Source organism: Fistularia commersonii, chromosome 33 (assembly GCF_037954325.1).
Source record: "Fistularia commersonii isolate RoL2024-O1a breed Wild chromosome 33, RoL_Fcom_v1.0, whole genome shotgun sequence".
Classification (NCBI taxonomy): domain Eukaryota; kingdom Metazoa; phylum Chordata; class Actinopteri; order Syngnathiformes; family Fistulariidae; genus Fistularia; species Fistularia commersonii.
Window position 1 is genome coordinate 4,665,328 of NC_141316.1, and position 23,117 is coordinate 4,688,444.

General features: G+C 39.0%; 2 protein-coding genes across 3 annotated transcripts in view; both read right to left on the minus strand.

The window, feature by feature from the left end:
• Positions 1-297: 297 nt before the first annotated feature.
• On the minus strand, positions 298-1,938 carry rasd1 (RAS, dexamethasone-induced 1). Its single transcript, XM_086140565.1, has 2 exons — positions 1,601-1,938; positions 298-1,421 (listed from the first exon to the last, which is right to left on the minus strand). Exons 1-2 carry the CDS (start codon positions 1,869-1,871, stop codon positions 892-894), a joined length of 801 nt encoding a protein of 266 aa, XP_085996691.1. The 5' UTR covers positions 1,872-1,938; the 3' UTR covers positions 298-891.
• An 8,737-nt stretch (positions 1,939-10,675) lies between these two features.
• The window catches only part of pemt (phosphatidylethanolamine N-methyltransferase), a 63,193-nt gene continuing 50,751 nt past the window's right edge, over positions 10,676-23,117 (minus strand). For both annotated transcript variants that reach the window (XM_086140504.1, XM_086140503.1), the window contains 2 exons: positions 14,050-14,124; positions 10,676-11,631 (listed from right to left, as the gene is read on the minus strand). In XM_086140504.1, the coding sequence (XP_085996630.1) occupies positions 14,096-14,124 (29 nt within the window). In that variant the 3' untranslated portion in view covers positions 10,676-11,631; positions 14,050-14,095. The remainder of the gene's footprint in view (positions 11,632-14,049; positions 14,125-23,117) is intronic.

Genomic DNA, 23,117 nt, shown 5'->3' on the forward strand with positions numbered 1-23,117 from the left:
GTCAACTATCTGTTCAGACACTGGATTGATTTTTCTCCTCGCTTAATCAGCCATAAAAGCTCTGCGGGGGTAAAGTGTGCGTACGGGTTGTTGCATCAGCTGCAGCAATTTTTTGGTGAAGAGGTACTTGATTTAGGGAGGAGTGGGCGGAGGGATCCTGGGAATGGCAGGAAAATATTGATTATTGTTTCAGTTGGATGTGCTGTGTGCTCAAAACACCAGAGCAACTACAATAACAAGCTAAACCAAAAGAAAAAAAGACAAAACAAATTGACTGACGCACTGAGGCAAAGATAGTTTATTCTTCTTTTATTGTTTTTTGAGATTTTGTTTTGACTTATTTTGCAAAAAAATGACATCAACAATAAATATACATCCACAATAAAAAATACTTCTGATTGCAAATAAAACATTCAAGTGTACTTATATATTATAAAATCTATATGACAAGATGTAAACATTTGCTCTCCCTCTTGCAGCGCCAGAAGTCCAGGAGTCTTTTTGCGCTCTTTCTCGCTCTCTCTCCGTGGAAATGTGTAAAAGGCATGACGTCAACAATACATTTCACGCCACGACGCGTGTGTCTGACAAGGTATGAAGCCACGTCACACTGGGCTCTGACTGACAGGACAAGCAAACATTCTTGGATGTCTCTCGAGGAGAAAAAAAACAAGTTTTTTTTGGCGGTTTCCACGCGTCAGTGTCCTGAAGGAGGGCAGCAGCGGTCAGGCGGGCGGGGATGCTCGTCCCAGCCTCCGCCGGCGGGAGTGCGTGAGCGCGGCCAGACGCTCAAAAGCTCGACCCCCCCCCTCCCCTGCACGCGCACGCGCACGCGCAAAGGCTCCATTTAAATCATGTCTCACGGTTTTGAGGCCTTTTTCTTTTTCTCTTCTAACTGATCACGCATCTCTCTTTGTCCTTCCCCTGACCTCCTCCCACGGCCTTCTCCTTGATGTACATAAGGTCGCTGTGCACGCTGGGTCTCCGCGCGCACGGCGTCACCATGCCGTACGCCTCCCCGACGTCCTTCAGCTTCTTGTTTTTCAGAGACTTTCTGTGCAGCATGTCGCAGTATTGCACGGACACCTTGCGGTGCAAGTCCGGGCTCATTTCGTGAGGTAACTTGGCCAACGTAAACAGCGTCTGAAACATCTTATCCACGTTCTCGTTGCGCTTGGCCGAGATCTCGAAGTACGCGCACTTGTCGTCCCCGGCCACCAGCTGCTCGATCTCCTCCTGTTGCACCTCGCGGTAGAACTCTCTGTCGCCCTTGTTGCCGCAGATGACCAGAGGGACGTCGATGTTCTCCTTGATTTTGTTTTTCAGGCACGACTTGGTCTCGTAAATCTGCCGCTTGAGCCGCTGCACCTCCTGGAAGGAGTCGCGGTTGTCCAGGCTGAAGACCAGGATGAAGACGTCACCTGGAGGGGAGGGAGAAAAAGGCGGTTAAAAGTTTGGACTAGCACAAAAGCCAGCAAAAGAAAAAACAACACCCAAAGTATAAGATATGCACAATTCTTGCCGTTATTTATCGAAACGCGCTCTGCGTAAAAAGGAAAAGGCGCACCGAGTTACGCGTAAAAAGGCGCGCGTAAAGTACCTGTGAGGATGGAGAGCCTCCTCATCGCGGGAAACGGATGATTCCCCGATGTATCCAGTATGTCGAGCTGGTATACGTCCCCCTTGATGCTGTACAGTTTCCTGTGAAAGTCCTCGATCGTCGGCGTGTACTGCTCCTCGAACCTCCCGTTTAAGAACCGCGACACGATGGCCGTTTTCCCGACTTTGGTGGATCCCAAAATCACCATCCTGTAGCAGTTCTTTGCAGGGATGTCGAAGTCGCTTTCGGACGGTGACATTTTCTTGATCATGTTTAAGAAGGAGCCACAAGGGTGTATTTGTGTAGGGAGGGGGTGAGGCGTCGTGGATACTCGGCGGTGAGTCTGGTCTGGAGAAACGAGGCGCGACTCGGCTATTTATCCGCGCTGGCGGCCCCTCCTTCCCGGGCGTCACGTCACAGAAAGTGGTCGGTGCTCCGCGGAAAGCAGGGGATACACAAGAACAAAACTCCCACTGGTGCGTCAGTGCGCCGTTTCCTTTCCAGCGAAGCCGCGAAATTACGAGCGGACTTCCAAATTAATGGGACGCAGCATCAACAGGATAGATTATGAATTTCAAGTAAAAAATAACAATTTATGACAGTCAGTGATTCCAAACGCCTAAAGAAGGTGTGATCTACAGCCAAAAATCCCTATTAATTTGAATGCAAAAAATGAAATTTAACTTGCCTACTTTAGTTTTGATGCAAGTACGCGCATATGCATGTGCACTTTCTCTCTGCAAATCTTAATACGTGCACAAACTCGCAAACTCACGGGGCCTTTCGTTTGACCGCATACTCGGTGACTGCAATTCTCAAAGCTGCCAAAGGAGGGCATTGAAAGCGCGATGTTGTGTAGATTATTTGCGGTTCTTACTTGTGTGTGTGTGTGTGTGTGTGTGTGTGTATGTGTGTGTGTGTGTGTGTGTGTGTGTGTGTGTGTATGCGTGCGTGTGTGCGTGTGTGTGTGTAGGTGGATTGGTGATCAGGTGTAAGGAATGACAAACTTATAGGTAAGATAACTTGAACACAATGCGGGCTGGATTAGATGTAATACTCATTAAATTCATCATCGTTTCACGAAACTTAACTGTTTCGATCTGTTGCTTATTGATGTAGATTTGTTGGGGATAATTTTCACATAAATTTGGATTAGCTGGTAAAAAGGGACTGATCAAATAAGTAAAGAAAAAAAAAGTCTATTGAATTTCTTAAGGATTTTCACTAATATCTGATAAATATTCTTCCAATTTCTCATAAACTTTTAGGTTCTTAGTAGTTGATTTGAAAGTAATTTATGATGAATTATTCGGGCAATCCCCTGCAAAGTATGATATGAGTTGTAGCTATGTTGGAAACAAACTAATGAGTGATATCATGCCAACTTTTTTTCAATTTTCTCATACGTATTTTGTTAATGTTGTGCAAAACTCGTTTGAATGATTGATCCACACTAATTTTGAATGGTTATATTTCACAAAAGTACACGATAACAAGATGGGAAGCCGTCACTCAGCCCTGTGATCAACAGGACCTGGCTAGATTTCGCCCTGCCTGCCAGACAGTGTCAGCTGCAGGATAAGCAGCATACATAATAAATGCATGAAGAAGACGATGAATTCATTGGAGAGTTTTAATAGTAATATTAAACCTTGCATCATTTTAAAAGTTCATGAAGGATGTTTTTCTCAATGAACAAACTATATATACTTTCAAACCCAAATTATAACATGCATTCAATCAAACACAATGAAGACACTAAACCCGATGATACATAAATAACTAGAAATTTAAAAGAAAAAAACTTAATAGAAAGCACATAGTTTTCATGCCCATGAGTCCTGTTGTAACACTTGTAAAAAAAAAAAGGAAAACATCTGTCACTCAGTCATCTTAGTCGGATTTCATTATTTTAGCTGCGATGTGCGGCGTATGATTGTGTTATTTATGTACCATGAATGTGACGAGGTGCAGCTGAATATCTTGTAGAAATACTGGCAGTTGACGTTTTTAGGCACAAACGCAGCAGATGGAGCATTTCAGACTAAATTGGAACACCTGCAGACGCACCGCGCAGCTTGAAAACACCTTGAAAATTGAAGCTCTGCTTGGATCTAATCTGCATGACGTCTGGCTGTGGGGTTTTGATGTGGCTGCAGCTGTACTCCCATGGAGGGAGTGGAACAAGTGGCTGGTCTATTTTGCAACCGGGGGGGCAGATGCTGCTAAAACTGAGCACCATTTGATCATATTCTGTCCAACTGGACCGATACTGTGAAGAATCAGAACATTAAAAAGAAACCCTCCCCTACGTTATGTGGTTGTTGATGATTGGGCCTCTGCACTTTGAGTTTCCAGTGAGAAGCAGCTGGACATTTTATTATAACTTATTTTGAATTAACTTCATGCAGTGAGGTCCGACTACTTTCCCCCACAAGCTTCTTCTTCAGATTCTATTTATTAATATTGATTTCATTTATTTTTTGAACCATTTGAAAATAAAATTATTATTTTTATCATTATTATTGTTGTTATTATTATTGACTAAATCAAACCAGGAGGCCCCCCAAGTCCAAACGGGAATTTCCCAGTGTATCAGTTGCTCCTCTGACTGCAGGCCATCTGCGGCTGCACTTATAAATAAATAGATAAGTAAATAAATAAATAAACAGACAGACCAATAATCAAATAAATAAATGGAACATCAGTTAAAACACTTAAGTAAAAGCATCTAAAATAATGTATAAAAACTAAAAGTACAACATACCAGTTGTGTCACACACAAATGGCTCTTTTTGAACAGGAATGAATTGACTCCATGATTCTACAAGATACAGTGACTTTTCCGATCCAAACTTTCCATGTAGACTATTTGATGAACGAAATCATAACTATTACACTAACCAAAAATGGTTCAGTATTATAACTTAAACACAATAAGGACTTTACATAACTCTGACCTCCAGTCAAACACTTTTTTTTATGTCTGGGCTTTACACTAGCAGCCTGTTTTCACATCCATCCGCTGCAGGGAAAGTCAGCTCACAGTCACTGGGCAAAGTGGAGCAAAACAACATAGATGACTGAAACTTCAGGAGGTTGATCCTAAAATGTAGTTTATATTGTGCGGTTTGAAGGAGGACATTATGCTTGGCGGCCTGAGGTCTGACATCAGGTCTGACTCGAAGGCGGCAGCCCGAGGGGCGGAGAAGAGAGAGAGAGAGAGACAGGGAGAGGTCCTCTCATGTTTGTCATCAGTGGCTGAAAATTTAGGGAAATTAATGGAATTATTAACTGCGGCAAATGTTCATTACTTGAACTCCTTTCTGAGTTTGCTCAAGATCCTCATACCGCACCCACTAATGTGTTCTGCTCTGCTGATTGGATGACTTTAAATAAATAGAAATAAAAAATAACGATATGGACATACTTAAACTATTCCAGACTGATCTGACAACTGATAAATGTAAATAAACATTTTGATAACTGCAATAATGATTTTACATTTAAAATTCAATTTCATTGTAGGGAATTATCTAGCTAAACTTACATTTATTTTTTTACTTTCTTATCTTTTCAAACATCAAAAAAATGCAATTGAAACACACAGTTTGTTTTTTAAAACATGTGAGCATTTTCTAGAAGTTTAATATATTTTTCTCACTGGTCTCTCTCACTGTGAGCTGAAAAATTGACAAGTAAGGTTGTAGAATTCCAAATAAGCACATGACAGCTACACACATTAATTCGCTTTGAACGTAGACTTAAGAGTCTTTCATTTCAATAATATCAATCCAAGCTGCAGGATGTCAGTTACCCCTCCCCCCCCTTGGAAAAAAAAGAGGAATGTGACCTTAAAAATATAAAGCAGGCGAGCAGAGCACTGCTTCTCACTCCTGAAAATAAAAAAATAATCTGTGGTGAGAACTGCAAGTGTGACTGGCCCCTGAGCCTTTTAAACGTCGGCAGGATCAGTGAGCGTATTGTCTGTGTCTGTGAAGATCGATTTAACAAACTTCTGTCTGTGCGTCACCGAGTCAGTGGACGGCAGCACTTGGCCTCCCTCAAACCCACTGTTTATTTTAATATCAACTCTGATATTCTCCCGGGGGCCTCGCTTCCAGATAAACCATACCCCCCCCCCCCCCGTGTTTCTGTAGGATAATCACACCGACACTGTGTCACATGACCTCTTCACCGAGGCATCAACGTTTTTCTCAAGAAGGATGACAAAAATCTGTCATCTACCTGTATCTGGGTGAAGGTGTAGAACCAGAATAAAGTGTGAGAACATGTCGCTCTAACGTGTGTAACTTCCAACAAAGAAGTGAGGATGAGAAAAACACAAAAATAAACAAGATTTTTTTTTTTTTTTTTTTTTTACAGAGATTTGTACCAAACTTGTGTATTGAAGTGAACTTTAGGGCAAACCATGTGATTACAAATAAAAAAATTATTAAAAGTAGCGTTTGGATTATAAAAGGTGATGAGCCCTCTGAAAATCAAATATCGGACATTGACAGGGTTCATCCAGTATTGGTGATCAGCCCTCATTTAAAGTTAGGTTTTAGCTTTGACTTTAACGTTTATGAGCTTTCCAAGAGTCTTTCGAGTTCTGATTAGAATTAGGGCCTCTTAAAATTTGCCTTCCCACCCTTCTAATCTTTTCCATCATTATGGAAATAAGATGATTGCAAATGAAAGGTTTCGCCTCAAGTAGTGATAGTCACTAAATTGGCAACTTTGGGAAAAGTAGCAAAAGCTATGTCAGGCCATGAAATTGAAATATGTGTCTTCCTTGTTGGCAAAACTGTTTTGTTACATAAGATGTACTAGATGTCCTATGATTTGAAAAGTCAAAACAAAATGGTGTAGGAAAGATGACACACAGCCATACATGTTTCTTCTGACAGCATTATGCAAAATAATGATGCTGATGTGTATGTTTGATGCTTTAGCTGGTCGGATACTGAAAAGCAACATTCGTACCTCCAGTGCAGCAGATTACTGTAATAAACTGTGTGCTTGCAAAGAAAGTATTTCATAAATACTTGTGCATGTAGAATGTTCTGCTCAGAGTTTGCTTATGCGGCAGACACCATTATTCAGAGTAATACACTTCGCTTCAGGTCATCTTCGCTTTCTCAGAATCAACTAAACTCAAAATGTGGAGTCAAAACTTCCATTTTGAATTTTTTTTTTGGCTCACATGCATCAACATCCTTGCGATACCAAGAATAATCATCACTATAGGGGTCCTGAGCTCCTGAATTCCTGCTTGACTCCTGATTTCCAAGCAGGATTTAATGGAATTTAGATGTCAATGGCCAAAAATCCTGTCATTGCAAGTTTAAGAAAACATGCAACAAAGATTAAGATTCTACAATGAAATTATGTTTCCAGGCTGTTTGATACAAGTCAAACTCAAATGTCAACAGTATATGTACATGATATATATAGCCGTATCACTCATTTTGCACATCTATGCTGACAGTGTGAGAGGTGTGGTTTAACAAGGACTGGTAACCTGTCAATAACCAGGCCATATTAAGTAACAATCGATGCAATCTATCACACCTATGAATGATCCACCCTTTTCAGTTGACCAACTGACTTCTTTAGGACTGTGGGAGGCAAACAAAGAAACCGGAGGAGCCCACATGGTCAAAGGGAAAATTTACTATATAAATACAAACATTTTGAAATGAAACACATCTGCAACAACAATAACAAGTAAATAATAAAATGCCAAAAAATGTATGGGTGGCTTTACAGGCCATTTATAGTACCTTTGCCAGGGTGCCATTAATCATCACTATTTGATCGATTTGCCTTGTGACACAATGTCCACAAATTCTCAAGTGGATAAAATGTGACCCAATTAAAAGTATTACCGAAGATTACAGTGTTATGATATTGGTTTTTCAGTTTGAAATTAGCACAAAAACAACTGGGACTCAGTATGTTTTGTGTTTTTCAGCGCTCCAGCTGGCACTATTATTCGGCTCCTGCAAAGATTTCACTCAAAAGAAAATGTTCACAAACAAATGGTCCCCATATGAGAATATGGGTTTGAATGATGTCTGCAGAGGGAGGACGAACAAAAAGGAAGTCTGACCTAAATTTTGATATTGAAGGCCTAAAAAAAATATCATATTCAGTGCACACTCATACAGCTTGTTATGTGAAGTTTAAATTTAAAACTCCCATTACAGGATTTATTTGTATGAACTTAAAATTTCAGATATATTAATGAAATAACTAAAAGTCCACCTTCAAAAAAAGGTAATGAAAAGGACAGACACTGAGTGCAGCTGCATATAATCTTACAATTTCATAAATTTCAAATTCCCTTTGTTACTGTTTCTAAACCACATATTCTATTTAAACAGAACAAGATGGTGAAAGCATGACTTCAGTGATGAGAAAAAGGCCAAATTCCTGACTGTATTATTATTTGGGTCAGATTCCTCAGATATTTAAAAAACTTTAATATAAATATGCATTGCAAGTGCAAGATGAAAGTCATTCAGATATTTGTCTGTGTTTTTGTCCCTGTGTAGACCCTGTGTTTGCACCACTTGAATCACCACAAAAACACAGCCATAAAATGTTAACACTTATTTTATTCTGCCCGGCTCATTTAACCTAAATGTGAAATATCTCTGAAATAATCATTGAATGCAGCTTTTGTGCAACCGCTGAGGTTTTGCATTTATACAAATTATGTTTTTGTTTGCTTGCAAATTCACAGACTCTGCTCTCATTAAATATTTGCAGGAGCGAAGCACTCTTTTATCCGTTAAGGTCTTCTATTCTTAATTATGATTTTTTTCTGAGAATACAGCAGGCTGTGGTGTACAAACAGGTGGCAGCTATTGTATATGCAGAAGGTATTTAATTACAATTTTGTTCCTTAAGTTCAGTGCCGCTTCAGTTGTACAGGGACACAGGACTGGGCGAACTTTCCTGTTGTTAACTCATGTTTAAAAACACGCCAACCCAAGATCTAAACCAAATGCCATCCCCTGCATAATTGAAAAAAAAAAAGAAGCCAAGTTGTGTAGCTGTTTTACGTGTGAAAGGGTTTAATCTTGCAACCCAGCATTCCCTATCCAGTACACGATCAGGCAAAGTCACATTGTTATGGATCACTTTTCGTCAAGATCGTGTTTCATTCACGCTGAAAGAGCAATGTATCATTTTTCAACAGCCTCTGGCAGTGGATGAAACAAAAGCTGGAGATACACAAAATAGTGGTTGTGTGAAGGAAAGAGTGTCACGAGTACTGTGCTTTCCTGAAAGCGTTTGTCCATTTATTTTGCACACTTCTTCTTTAAAGACTACCTGTTACTTGACTGATGTGGAAATGTATGTACCAACTGCAGAAGTTTAATTTTGTAGGACAAGTTTTCTTATTTTGAAATCTGATGTCTAGTGACGTCACATCCGCTCAGTCACTTGCTGTTCAGGTGAGGTGAGGCAGAGACAGGACTGTCTCAGAAAATTTGAATATTGTGATAAAGTTTTTTATCTTCTGTGATGCAATAACAAAATCAAAAAATGTCATACATTCTGGATTCATTACAAATCAACTGAAATATTGCAAGCCTTTTATTATTTTAACATTGCTGATTATGTCTTACATATTAAGAAAACTCAAAAATCCTATCATTAAATATTAGAATATCAAGTAAAAGTAATTTTTTTTTTAAATTGCATTACAGAAGATAAAGAACTTTATCACAATATTCTAATTTTCTGAGACAGTCCAGTACATGTCACAACGCTGTAAGTTCATTAGCCTGATGTTAAGAATGTTAAAGTTCATATATATACTGCAACGTTGTAAATGAATAGAATTTAACGATGTATTTGAAAGAGCTGTTTACAGGTAGGTACTGTGGAAACACAAGAGCAAAGTTACAACTGTCGTTTGCGCCGCAAGTATAAATGTGAATTCATTTATAGCAAATGAGTGAATTTCTCTATAATTTATTTTCGTTTTTTTTTTTTACCACACGTCATGCCAAGTCAATAAATGTGTTCACGCGAAGGTTCATCCGACAACAATATTTGTCTCAATTTTTGGCGACGGCTTAAACCGAGTCATGGTTTCAACACACTGCTACAACTACAGTTATTTAGTTCTGAGACCAATCACTAAGAAGATAATTTATTCTGAAAAAACAGTGCGAGCAAAAGTGTACAGGAAACTTCCATTAAAATATTTGCCTTATTCAGAGGGAATTGAAAAAATAGGATAGCTTAGACTCGGGAGACAAAATGGGGAACGCTCATCTTCTTTCAATTAGCTTGAACCTAGATTGGATTAAATAGAAATAGAGGATGTCTTCAATACAGGAAATGCAGAAATCTTTCAAAAAACATCATCACCAGTAAGAAGGGATATAAGTTCAAAAGGAAAAAAATGTTATTCAGTATAAATGAACTGTATTTAGTTTCAAACATTTTTTTTCTTTTTATTGCGGGTTCACCATGGTTGCTTTCTGTATTACATAAGAATACCCAATCATCATGCGTCACAAAGCGATGGGTCAACCAGAATATTTTTCAGCCCACCTTTGTGTCAATAATTTAATTTGACATTTTAGCACTAAAAAATTAAATAAATATTAACAGCATAACCGGTCATTCAAGGAAAGGCTTCCATTTTGTTTATTTTTCTCTTTACGTTTTTGCTGTGGAAATTATGCAGTTAAACAGCAGACACCTGTTCTTTAAGCGCAGAACAAATAGACTGTATCTATTGCAAAATTAAAGAAGATTGGGTCTTCCGGCAGGTATACAAGAAACAGGCTGAGATACTTTTTGCCCAATAAATAATTCTGACAAACTCACTGACATATAACTGAGAATTGAACTGCACTGGACAGAAAATCCGATAGAAAATACCAGGACAGTAGAATGTAACTTTTCACACAGAACAGCAGAGTGTGCGAGTATGAGGATAAGCAAAGATGGATAAAAAAGTCGGGCCGAAGAACTGAAACAAGAACTGAAACTCGGAAGAACATTCAATAACGTGAGATAAAAACCAATAACACGCGAGTTGAATAAACTTGTTTTACTATTTCAGGTTCATAACCCAAAACCCATAACACAAGTGACAGGCAGGAATGTAAAACAAAAAGAGTTCATTCTTTTTTTTTTGCTTTTGTTTGTTTTTTCCTTACCCTTTTTAACCGAATCTGGCCAAAATATACAGAGCTGTTCTCATGCTCCTGCACACCTCTTAAAGTTTGGTTTATAAGAAAATTGTAAAACGGTGCTACATAAATATGGAGGAGATGGGCTTCTATTTTGGACACACATTTGCACTGAGCATCTTGTCTGTTGAGACTTCAAATGCTACCTAGTTGTACGTGTCTCTTGGGCAGAAGAGACTTTTTTACTCTGCGTAAAATGATACTTTCCAATAGTTTCAAAGCAATTACACCATCACTATTTTATCTCTGAGGAACTGCAAAGTTATATTTATTGATAAAATTGAAAGTTGTCGGCAAAAGCTCACCCATGCACAAGTTGATTTTTTTTTTGTTTGTTTAAACTTCTGCATATTTTTAGATTTGATAAATTAAACCTTGCCATTCAGTGGGTGTCAAGTGTGAGGATATGGTTTTTAGATATATTAAGTGTCCAGTTAGACATTAGCCTCTCTCATTTTATGCTTGCTAAGAAAAATCTGGGAAAAATTGTCAGAAACAACGAGCAAGTACCTCAGCTGAGTGGCAAAGAATCTAAAACACAACAATGCAGGGAATCGAAACTTAAGATTCATGAAGCTTTTGCTTGGGATAGAAAATTGTACTATCAACACGTGGGGCAGAGTCTTAAGTGCTACTGTACTATCTATACTGGAGCCTGGAAGCAACACATTCAGTTGTTCAGTCCGTCTGTCTCCGTATCGTGACGGGAAGGGAAAACCAAGAGGAGGCTCCCGGGTGGGAGGCGATTATTCTTGTTTGCGGTGCTGACTCTTCTCCTGATAGATGCGTTCAGTGAATGGTCTGTAAATACAGCAGAACAAACATGTAATGGGACAATAAATCAGGGCCCAGAAAATTTGTACCACTCTGTACCAGGACCGGCGTTTGTTCGATGAACCATGATGGAGTCTGAGCACATATGAGGTGCGATATGAAGCCTCGCGGCCCCTCATGTTCCTCCACTCAGCTTCATGCAAATACATGCAGCGACAATTTGTAATCAAGGGAATACTGGAAATATACACCGTTGAACGAATAGAGGGGAAACAATTAGATAGGAGTCAGTGTTTCAGACTGAGGAATTATTGTACATTAATGATGTATGGTCACCATTTTTAGCTAATAATTATGGGAATGTTAATGCAGGATGCTAGAACTGGCAATTCATTACGCAAAGCAATTAAAGATCTGTTTTCTCATGAGGAGAGGATCTATTGCAAGGGTGTTTAATTATGATTAAAGTTATAAACTGTAATGACTTGCAAAATGTTGTTTGAAAATACACCAAAAAAGACATCAGCAAATGTCTATTCCAACAACAGAAAATTTAAAAGCCCTCCCAGAGCCTTGAAGTTCCTTGTTGGGGGTATAATAATAGAAAGAAATGATAAAAAAAAAAAAAAAAAAAAAAGTTTCTACCATCTCATGTATCAGAGTATTTATGAAAAGAAAAGAAAAGAAAAACCTCAAAGACACTGCGGTTACCGACTTGGCTGCATTTTCCATCACAGAGTGGTTTCCACTCTTTCTTTTATCCATCTTCATCACCGTATGAGGCCAACTCCAACTGAATGTTCTTCCAATTCTCGCACAGTTTAACTAAATGGGCTCATTCATAATCAATGCCAGGAACAAAAGATAAAGATAGAGAGTAAATCTTTCCCAAGTCACAGTGCGTGGTAAAATCTGGCACCTGTTTCTCCTTCACTTCACAGGTTGCGGTGAAATGACACGATAAAAATCTTCCGGATATTACCACAATGACACCTGCGCAGGTTAATGTGTGACATCCTTGGAAAAGCACGCCCTTGACTCTGCTGAGGTTAAGCAATCCTTAGGTTTACATTTCAATGCTAATGTGACTTTTCTAATCAGCCTCTTGGAAAAATGAGGCCACCGGTAAACGCCCGGCAAGACAAAGGAGGCCGAGTCATCCCCTGGCAAGACCGGGATGGTTATGTGGCAGCAGAAATATATGTCAATAAACAAACCAATATGACCTAGAGGGGTTTGACCAAATAGGAAAACTGTCAAGAAACCAATCAGAAATAGCTGTTACAAGTTTTACCTTTGTATTGTAACCCTTTCTATAAATATATCGAAGTCGGTCATTGCGTGGGCAAATCCATCCGCTATATCTCATCATTTGTCTCACTGTTGCTCTATTCTTGCTATATTCTTCAATTTGAAACCTGGGAGTGGGAGGAACAATACACGAAGAAGTGACAGTGTAAGATATTCATGTCCATCATGTACCATGTGGTACCAAAGTCAACATTTGCCATGCAATGACAATTATTCTATTCTATTCTATTCTATTCTATTCTATTCTATTCTATTCTATTCTATTCTATTCCCACCCATATACATGATAAAGTGTAAGGTTCTCATGTCCATCATGCACCATGTTGGACCAAAGTGTTCTTGCATGAATCAACTTGTGCCATGCAATGACAATTATTCTGTTCTTTTCTATTCACACCCATATACATGATAAAATGTCTGTAGTTCACTTCTAAAGGACAACACACACAGATAAACAGCAGGCTGGATGAGTAGGTGTAGCCAGCAGCTGTTTTCATGCTGAGCTGTTCCTCATTTGTGAGTGTGTTATGTCGAAATAGCGTGTTTGTGTATTTCTCGGTGTATTTTTGTGTCTGCATGGACAGATGTCCAGAAGTGGGTCACTCATAACTCTTTTCTAGGACTTGTTCATTATCATCGTAGATGAGAGGTGGGGAGCAATGTGTGAGGGAGACAGAACCAGCCGCTGACTGATTTATCTCAGGATAAAACATTATAAACTTCAACTCTTTCCCTGTTAAAAAAAAACCCTTAATAGGTAAAGCTATAAAACAGAGGTAAATGTACTGGAAAGGGAAAATAGGTGACAGTAAGGAATTTGAGCCGAAATTGAAATCTATTAAAACCAAAGTAAACAATCATTGACATATACAATTGGGAATCAGCAAAATTTGAAGTTTCTGTGGCAATAGATGTTAATTAACCAAATTAATGATTGTATAATAATGCATGGAAGATGAAACAGTAACTCCTGGAAAAGATCTGATCCACCAATATAGAATTATCCCAAACCTATGTAATCATAATTGGGCATAAGATGGGGCAAAGCAAATATTTTGGAGGGAATGGAGAAATGATAATCAATACTGTTTTGTTTAAATAAAAATTGGGAGCTAAAAAGGGATATTAACTTACCCCTCAAAATGTATTGCAACCTTGTAAACAATGGCCACTATGGCAGTCAGGATAAGACCAACTGGACTGGCACCGCTAGGAACATACAAAAAGAGCATATTAGAATATATCACATTTTGTGTGAAGAATTAGTTAACTATCCACTCAAGCAAGATTTATGAAAAATATATATCCTTAATTATATATATATAATTATTATTATATCCATACAAAATAAACTTTTCACATATTTCAAAATGCATCTACACAAGTACACACATGCACACACAGCCACACAGAAAATTAGTAGCCATTACATATCTGTTACAAATAATGAGCTTCTTGCCACCCACAGTGACAATGAATCAGCCTAAGTTTGACCTAAAGTCCCTCTTATGTCATTATGTGATGATAATAAGGAAAATGTAGGTTATGACACAAACATCCACAGCCATTATACTAATCCTGCTGGACAGTTGGATCCTCTATACAATATTGTATTAAGACAGAAAAAAATGCCAAAGACAGAAATAATATATTTTCCACTACTGTGTTGTTTAAGATTCAGAAAATTTGTGCAATGCATCTTAACTAATCTTGTTCAACACCCACATCTGCAGCATCAGAACCATGTCTTACTTATATTCCAAGCCATGGTATGTCATCCCTATGGAGACTGAAGACACACACAACACACATAGTGACCCATATATACACTGGCCCACTGACACAGATTTGTTTTGACAAGAAAAAAAATAACTCACACTCTGAAAAAAAAACAACAATAAAAAAAAATCTATCCACCAAGAAGTAGTAGAGTAAGTAATAAAGGCTATTATGATAAGGGTGAAATTGCTGGAAGGACACTCAAAGGTACTACAGGTTCACTTTGACGTCAGGGGAACAGCGTCATACATTTCAATATAAAGAAGTAAATTGCCCATATGTTTTTCTTAATAAGAAAAACTCAAATACAAACTTTGAAGAGAATAGACCAAATTTGAAAGTTCTATTGAATGAAAAAGACTGAAATATATCCAAAAATAGTGAAAGCCTGATGACAATCTTCTCTTGAGCTTCTAGTTTTTGGAGATGTCTTTCTTTGTTTCTGTAACAAAACTATTGGCAGCTAACATGACACAAGAAGTTTCCTCCAGGTTTTCCGGTTTCCTCCCAGATGAAAAAGTATAAAAAGTATACGTTCGCCCAACATGTCCATGAGGGAGTGCATGGCTGTACGTTTTTATGTGCAATGTGAATGCAGGAGTGAATATTTTGTGATTTGCAACTTAGCAATAACATCAGAAATTCTCTCTCCCTCGGCATTGTCCACGTACCACACCTCATATTCTCCTTTTGGCTTTTCCCTTTATAGGGTCGCCACAGTGAATCAAACTTCTCCATCTAACCCTATTCTCTGTATCCTCCTCTCTCACACCAACTAACTTCATATCCTCTCTCTCTACATCCATAAATCTTCTCTTTTGTCTTCCTCTAGACCTCCTGCCTGGCAGCTCCAATTTCAGCATCCATCAACCAATATATTCACTATCCTTCCTCGGTGCATGACCCAACCGTCTCAGTCTGACTTCTCTGACCTTCTCTCCAAAACATCTAACATCTGTTGTTCCTCTGACAGACTCATTCCTGATCCTATCCATCCTGGTCACTCCCAAAGAAAACCTCAGCATCTTCATCTCTTCGACCTCTAGCACTGCCTCCTGTCTTTTCATCACTGGAACTGTTTCTAGTCCATACAGCATCGCTGGTCTCACCACTGTTTTTTACACCTTTTCTTTCCTTCTGGCTGTTAGTCTTCTATTGCATAGTACTCCTGACTCTTTTCTCCAGCCATTCCAACCTGCTTGAACCTGTTTCTTTACCTCCCTGTTTGTCACCATTAAGACTTATTAACTAGGTGACTGATGAACTGTTTGTCGCAACCTGCTCCACAAATTCACTGCCTTTTACCTGTCTTGATCCCAGGAAGTGTTTCCAGGAAGCGCTTATACTTTTATGTTTTTTCTTATTATGAATGGCACACGCAGGTTAGTTAGCACTTTATCTCATATTAGTGAAAAAAGGGGTTCACTGCTGTTTTATCCTGACACAACATCTAACATCTATTATCTATTTATGAAATAGGTCATGAGACAATTTGACCGATTTTGTTTTCAACACGCTTCCCATATATTCAGACCGCTCCGTGAAGCTGTCAACCCAGTGCATCTTTTATTATGTCAGCTAATTCTGATTCTGACAATCATGGCACTTCCCCTTCATTTTGGAAGATCATTTTTATCCACTACTTAATCATTCCAATTGTCCAGAATGAGAAATAACTGGATTGTTCAAAACTGGAATATAATCTCCATTAATCTGCCAGCACATCGTCAAACTAAATGCAATATTTATGTCATAATTACTAATTATTATTGGGTCATTAAAAAAGTGGATCATTTTATTTTACACAAATGTTTCTTCATGACTGTTTTGGCCACCAGTGGCATAAATTAATACTGGTATTATCTTTCGGATCGGTGCATCTGTCAAACTCACGCACTAAAATTTTAATCTGCAAGCTGTTATCTAAAGCTGTACGCTATGTAAATCTGTATCTGTGCACATGAATATGCACCACGGATTTGTTTGTTTCAAAATGTGCTGTCTGCATATATCATGCTGCAGACGCTCATTTGCTGGCAGTGGTGTATTTAGATGAGGACATGGAGCAGATGGTGACAATATAATAATAATAAAAAAAAAGCATTCATTTGCACAAGTCAGCGATTTGCATGAGACAGTATTAACAGTATGTGCTGACTGTCCCGGCACAAATGTAACTATCCTCTTTAATGAGCAGTGAATTAAATTTTTGCAAAAGGAAATGTCGGTCTGATACCTGTTTCAAAGCAGAGGGAGACGTGCTGTTTTCTGAGTTATGTAAAAAAAAAAGGAACAGGCCGACTTACACACAGCTGTGTTGAAAACTGATCAGTTTTGGCTTGTACAGCCTGTCCACTGGTCTGATTAAGACACACACACACTGCATGAGCGCAGCTGATTAAAAGTGCTATTTGTAGTTGAACCACAAACCAAAACAAGTAAGCCATGGGCTCTTTATTTGTCTTGAAAAAAAAACAAGCCATCTAACATAAGCAAGATCAAAATAACATGCAATAAGTATCACAGGTAGCAAGGGATATTAGAGGATATTTAATATTTTCTGATTATATTCTACCAGATGTAGTTTTGAGTTTATAAACTCTCATGTGAATATACAACGTTTACACATTTTTTGTACACAATGGTGAATAAAGAGCTAAAGTACAGGATTTAATAGATGTAGAATTTGTACTTCCTGTATGTCAGGGGTGGCCGAACTTTTTTTTTGGGGGGCCATATTTGGTGAGGTGAAAATATGGAAAGGGCGAGCATTCAGCCTGACTTTTGAATGGTAACGAACTATTTCATGACATTTTTTATTGCAAATAGCATACTGTTCATGTCTTAACACAGAACACAAATCTAAACAGCGGCGGCCCTCGTCAACTTTCCTCTTTTAGTTACGGTCACCATTTTTGAAGCGGGCTGGAAATGATCACATACTGTCCTTTAACCCTTGTGACAAGGGTCAGAGTTTCCCGCGGCAAGAGTGTGACCACAGGTCTACGGCTATCTTCTGGTGAAATATAAAATTGCTTTTTGTACACTGTTATATGCTGTGGTTACCAGTGCTAGTGGCTGTATATTATTGATTTCATGACAGAGGCTGCGGGTCAATCTGAATTTGAACAAGGACTGCATTTGGCCCGCGGGCCGGACTTTGGATGTCCCTGCTATGTGTGGTTTAGCACAGGAGGAGTTCGAGGAGGCCATTGAGAACAACGTCTGGAGCGGTTGAGGGGATTCTGCTTCACCCTCCGGCGACTCAGGCAGGGAAAGCGGTGCACCACTGTCCACTGTGTCAACATTGCGTACAGTGGAGACGGCTGCTGACCTCGACTCAAGATGTTGTTGATCGGAGACAGGAATACTTCCAAGGGTTCCTCAATCCCAACGACACACCTTCCAATGAAGAAGCAGTGTCCGGAACTTTGCGGGGACTCCATTCCTGGGGCTGAAGTTGCTGTAGTCAAAATGCTCATCGATAGCAGGGCTCCAGGGGTGGATGAGATCCACCTTGAGTTCCTTAAGGCTCTGGATGTTGTAGGGCTGTCCTGGTTGACACGGCAAACTGGGGTGGTGATTCCCCTCTTAAGAAACATGGACTGGAGGCTGTGTTCCAAATACAGGGGGATCACACTACTCAGCCTCCCTGGAAAAGTCTACTTGGGGTTGCTGGAGAGGAGGATTGGCCGGCTCGTTGAACCTCGGATCCAGGAGGAGCAGTGTGGTTTTCGTCGTGGTCGTGGAACATTGGATCAGCTCTATACCCTCGGGAGGGTCCTTGAGCGCGCATGGTGATGTGCAACCATTCAATACAGTACATGTGTTTTGTGAACCTGGAGAAGGAATTGGACCATGTCCTGCAGGGAATCCTGTGGGGTTGCCCCAAGAGTGAAGGGTATGGATCCCAGTGGTATAGACTATCAGTTCCTTGTGTGATTGATGTCAGAGTCTGGTCTGCATTGCCGGTTGTAAGACGCATTCCTTTCTGGTGAGGGTTGAACTCCGATTTTGTTCATAACTTTAATGGACAGAATTTTTAGGCACAAGCCAGGGTGTTGAGAGGATCTGGTTTATAAATCTTAGGACTGGGTCTCCGCTTTCTGCAGATGATGTGGTTCTGTTTGCTAAATCAGACCGTGATCCCCAGCTCGCACTATAGTGATTCACAACCGAATGTAAAGCAACCAGCAGCCGACAGTCTCACATGTGACGGCATAGATTGATATATTTGAAGTCAGAGTGAGCGCTGTACATACTCAGAGCGGCAAGTAAATAAAGTGACTCAGATTCTATAAGAAGACCATGACATTTTTTGGCAAGTGGTGGGATTTGTCACTCACTTCAGAGGGAAGCGACAGGGTTAGATTTTGAGATAGATTTTGGTTCCGAGGTTGCAACTGTCAGGCAAGAGGCCTGGGGGAAGATTGAAGAGGAGATTTATGGATGGAGTGAAAGAGGACATTAAGTTAGCTGGTGTGAGGGAAGAGGATGCAAAGAATAGACTTAGATAGAGGAAGATGATTAGTTATAATAATAGTAATTTATCCTTTATTAATCCCCCAGGGGAAATCCGCTCCGTGCGATTAACCCATCATGGATCAACAAAGAGCAGTAGGCTGCCATTGACCAGCAGTTAGGGGTTCAGTGTCTTGCTCAACAACACTCTGAAACACATAAAAGGAACCAAGAATTGAACAAGGAATGTTCAGCTCCAAAGACTATCTCCTTACCTCCTGCACCACATCACCCTTGTGGGGTTGTGGTAACCCCTGAAGGGAACAGCTAAAAGGGAAAGGGAAAGAAGTAGATATTTCGACAAGGGAAATTAGCGGTGCGCCAAAAAACAGAAGACCAGGTACTTGTTTGGTTTAGGATTTGTAATACCTTTTTTTTTTTCATCTGACCTATTCAACTGCTTGTATGCAGAGGTGCGAAAAGGAGTCAATCCTTATGAGGGTCACTATGAAGAGATGCAGTGTTCCATAGGATTTGCATCATTTTACCTGATATTTGTTGCTATTCTGACAAAGAGTGTGAACCAGTCTGGACAGTGAAGCCATAAATGGATGCTTTGTCCTGGGAAAGCATGCATGTTTCATAACTGGATTCTCCTACTGTGCTAAATGCCGCACGTATATTGAAGGACATAAACCCCGACTGAGCAGAAGCTAGGTTCGGGAGCGAGGAGAGGACTGTGGCATGATTTCGCCTGAAGAGCTGACCTTTCTGAGAGTATGAGAGTTGTTGTTCTCTCTTGCTCAGAGATACAACTCAATCCCACAAGCGCAGCACATGACAATTGTTTGTGATGTAACTGGGGGCTCAAATTGACACCTTTAATCACACTGTTTATTTTAAGGTAAAATGTTAAATGAATCAGCTCACTGTGGGGTGTCCCGGGGAGAATTTTTGAAATGGGAAATTGACCTGCTGGGTTAATATGGTTCAAATTATCGTAAATCATGCATGATTTTGAAACCCCCCATTGTTATTATCTTTTTTTTTTTTTTTTGCAGTAAAGCACAAACAAGGGCCACCAAGACCAATATGGACACAAAGAAACTTGTGTTTTTCTGCAGATAGCAAAATAAACTCAGTCAAATTTGCTATTTTCTTCGTCATTTTTGATTATATGACGTATCAGCCTGTCATGATAACCTTTTCTATTGCTGTAATTTCCCAGACATAGTCCTCTGAGCTATAATGTTTTCATTGGACAATGCTACAGTTCCCGTACAGACCATCTTGGATCCTGTAAATGTTGGGAAACATTACGTAACCGACGCAATACGGACAAAAAAACACTTATCACAAAATGAAACATTTCATTTTTGAAGCATTTCTAAATAATCATCTGTTTCATCCAAGTCGGGGTTATTGAAGTCATAAAAAAAAGATTTAAAAAATAAATAAATAAATTAAACATAAAAAAAAAAAAAAATTAAAAGCCAAAAAGTTTATTTTCAATGAGTAGCCTGATATACTCATATATTGATTTACTGAATGCCTTTACCTTCTGGGTTTTATGGGAAAAAAAATGAGACAAGAAATCAATCCTGCTGTTTCAGTGTCATGCTGATCGACAGCTTCCTTTTTTTGTGGTGTTTGATTGTTTGTCCATGCATAAACACTTCAATGTCAGGCTTTTTTGGGAGTACGCTGGAGGCTGGTCAAACCCACAAAGCAACCCTTGATTCATGAATAGGTGAGAGCTCAGGAGAAAAGTTTTCATTTGGAATATGATTGTAACTGTTAGCAAATGTTGATAATCTCAGGTAAAAATGTGCTGTATTTCACATTATTTTCTACAAAAGTGCATGCACCATAAAAACAATTAGCGTATTCAAGTGAGATGAAGTCCTTTTTACATAATTTTTAATTTAATTTTTTTTTCATTTTTAAATAATTTTCGTAAAATCCTATTCTAAAAAAAAATCTACAAATTCTTCAATAAAAAGATAAAATAAAGAAAAATAGCACAAAGTATAAAATAAAGAAAGTAGTTATTTTAACTCTACTTACATTGAATGTGTATGAGGATGTATGAAACACGATTATAAAGGGTATAAGTATTTTCTCCGAAAAAAGGTAACAAAAAAACACTTCAGAATATTTGTCAGATTTCCTATGCTTGTAAAGGCTTTTGAATGCAAAATAATTGTATTTCTAGGCACTGAAACCTGCAGCAGCAGCAGTTTCAGTCCTGCCTCAAAGTCGATGATGGCATTACAAAAGACTACGGGTCACGACCTCACACACTCGTGGTTATTGTGTCCAGGAGGAGCAGTGTGGCCCAGGATATATAGGTATATTCATTAAAATCATAAAAAGTCTTAGACAGACCAAGTAATAAGTGGTTAGATTTAAAAAGTAACATTTATTTATCAGTCTAACTGTAGAGTTAATAGTGCCCATGACAATGAAATTGGGATAAGTATGGTGATGTGAGAGAAGAGGATACAGAGAATAGGGATATATAGAGGAGGATGATTTGCTGATTTCCTGAAGGAAAAAGCCAAAAAAAGTATTGTTAAATGTGGAATTTATGTTTTTATGTCTGCTAACAATGTAATCCAGGAATGAGGAGGTTTGAATAAAAGAAGAAAAAAAAATCCTCAGTGTTGACAGTGGAGACAGTTAATTTGTTAACATATCTGCAGATTACAATATCAGCAGAGTTACATCTGTAATGAGTTAAATGACTGTTTGTGTGTGTATGTGTGTGTGTGTGTGTGTGTGTGTGTGTGTGTGTGTGGTAGCAAGATGGGTGGTGGTTTTGATAGGTTTTATCACTACAGTGCGCAGCAACCCTGGGTGCAAGATAAAAGGTAGAGACAAGAAACGAATGAATGAAATAAAATAAGCCATGAGAAAAGTCCAGACTGAAGCCACTTGATTTTTTTGGCTCATTCTACGAGTGGTTGTTTAGATGCAGCAATTAGAAGTAGTACGCAAATCATGCCAGATGGTTAGTTGCATCGAACCGAGTTGAGAAAAATGTTTGTCAAACCCCTTGATAATATCTGGTGGAGGCTCTGAAATACAACACTGAGTAACCAATCACCCATCCATCCAAACTGTTCACTGACACTTAATCTTCCTGAACTTATTCTCTCTTCTTCTTCTACACTTAACATGCAGCACAGTCAGTGCTTCGCTCATCTGCACATGTAATTACTGCCCGTTTCAACTACACTCATGCTTGCATTTGCACTTTGTGAGTTGCACACCAAGCTGCACTCAAATGTCATATTGCACTGCCACTGTTCACATTTGTAATAATGTTTGCACTATCATTATTTCTTATCAATACATATCCAAATGCACTGCGGAAAGCAAAGTAGAAATTTTGCTGTGCAGGGAATCGTTTCCACGCTGTGCATGTGACAATAAACGGTTTGAATTGAATCTAATTTAATTCAGCTTCAGCAGCTTCAACAGAGCTCATAAAATCATTGTGATGATCAAAATTAAAGAAATCTTTAATCTGCACACAAAATAAAATCCAAACTGAACTGTAAATAAAATAAATGCCTTATTGTGTTATTTACAATTCAGCTTTGTTGTGCACAGAGAACGCTGGAGTAGTGCGTGATTGCGCAAGCGCGCGGCTTAGAGGGAACAGTGGTAGAGACTATTCTTGAATGCAACAAGTAACAAGTAATGTCATCACAAATAATATTACAGAAAAAAAAAAATGTAAAGACTGAATTCACATCTGACATTTGTCACCATTTACCCATAAAATGCAAAATAAACAAAAAGCATTTTAATTTACTAGATGCTTCTGAAATATGATTTCAATACACTGTTGTAATGCCTTTACATTACGATTTACCGGTACTATGCAAGCTTTTAGCAAAAAAGCTTATGAGCAGTGAGCGCTGCCTCACCACGGCTGTGCCGTGACAACGCGT

What these genes read in the sequence shown, in the direction of transcription:
- rasd1 (XM_086140565.1), bottom strand. Translation starts at nt 1,871, where the DNA reads ATGATCAAGAAAATGTCACCGTCCGAAAGCGACTTCGACATCCCTGCA. An exon ending in GAGGCTCTCCATCCTCACAG is followed by an intron (nt 1,422 to 1,600) that starts GTACTTTACGCG and finishes CCTCCCCTCCAG; the next exon opens with GTGACGTCTTCATCCTGGTC.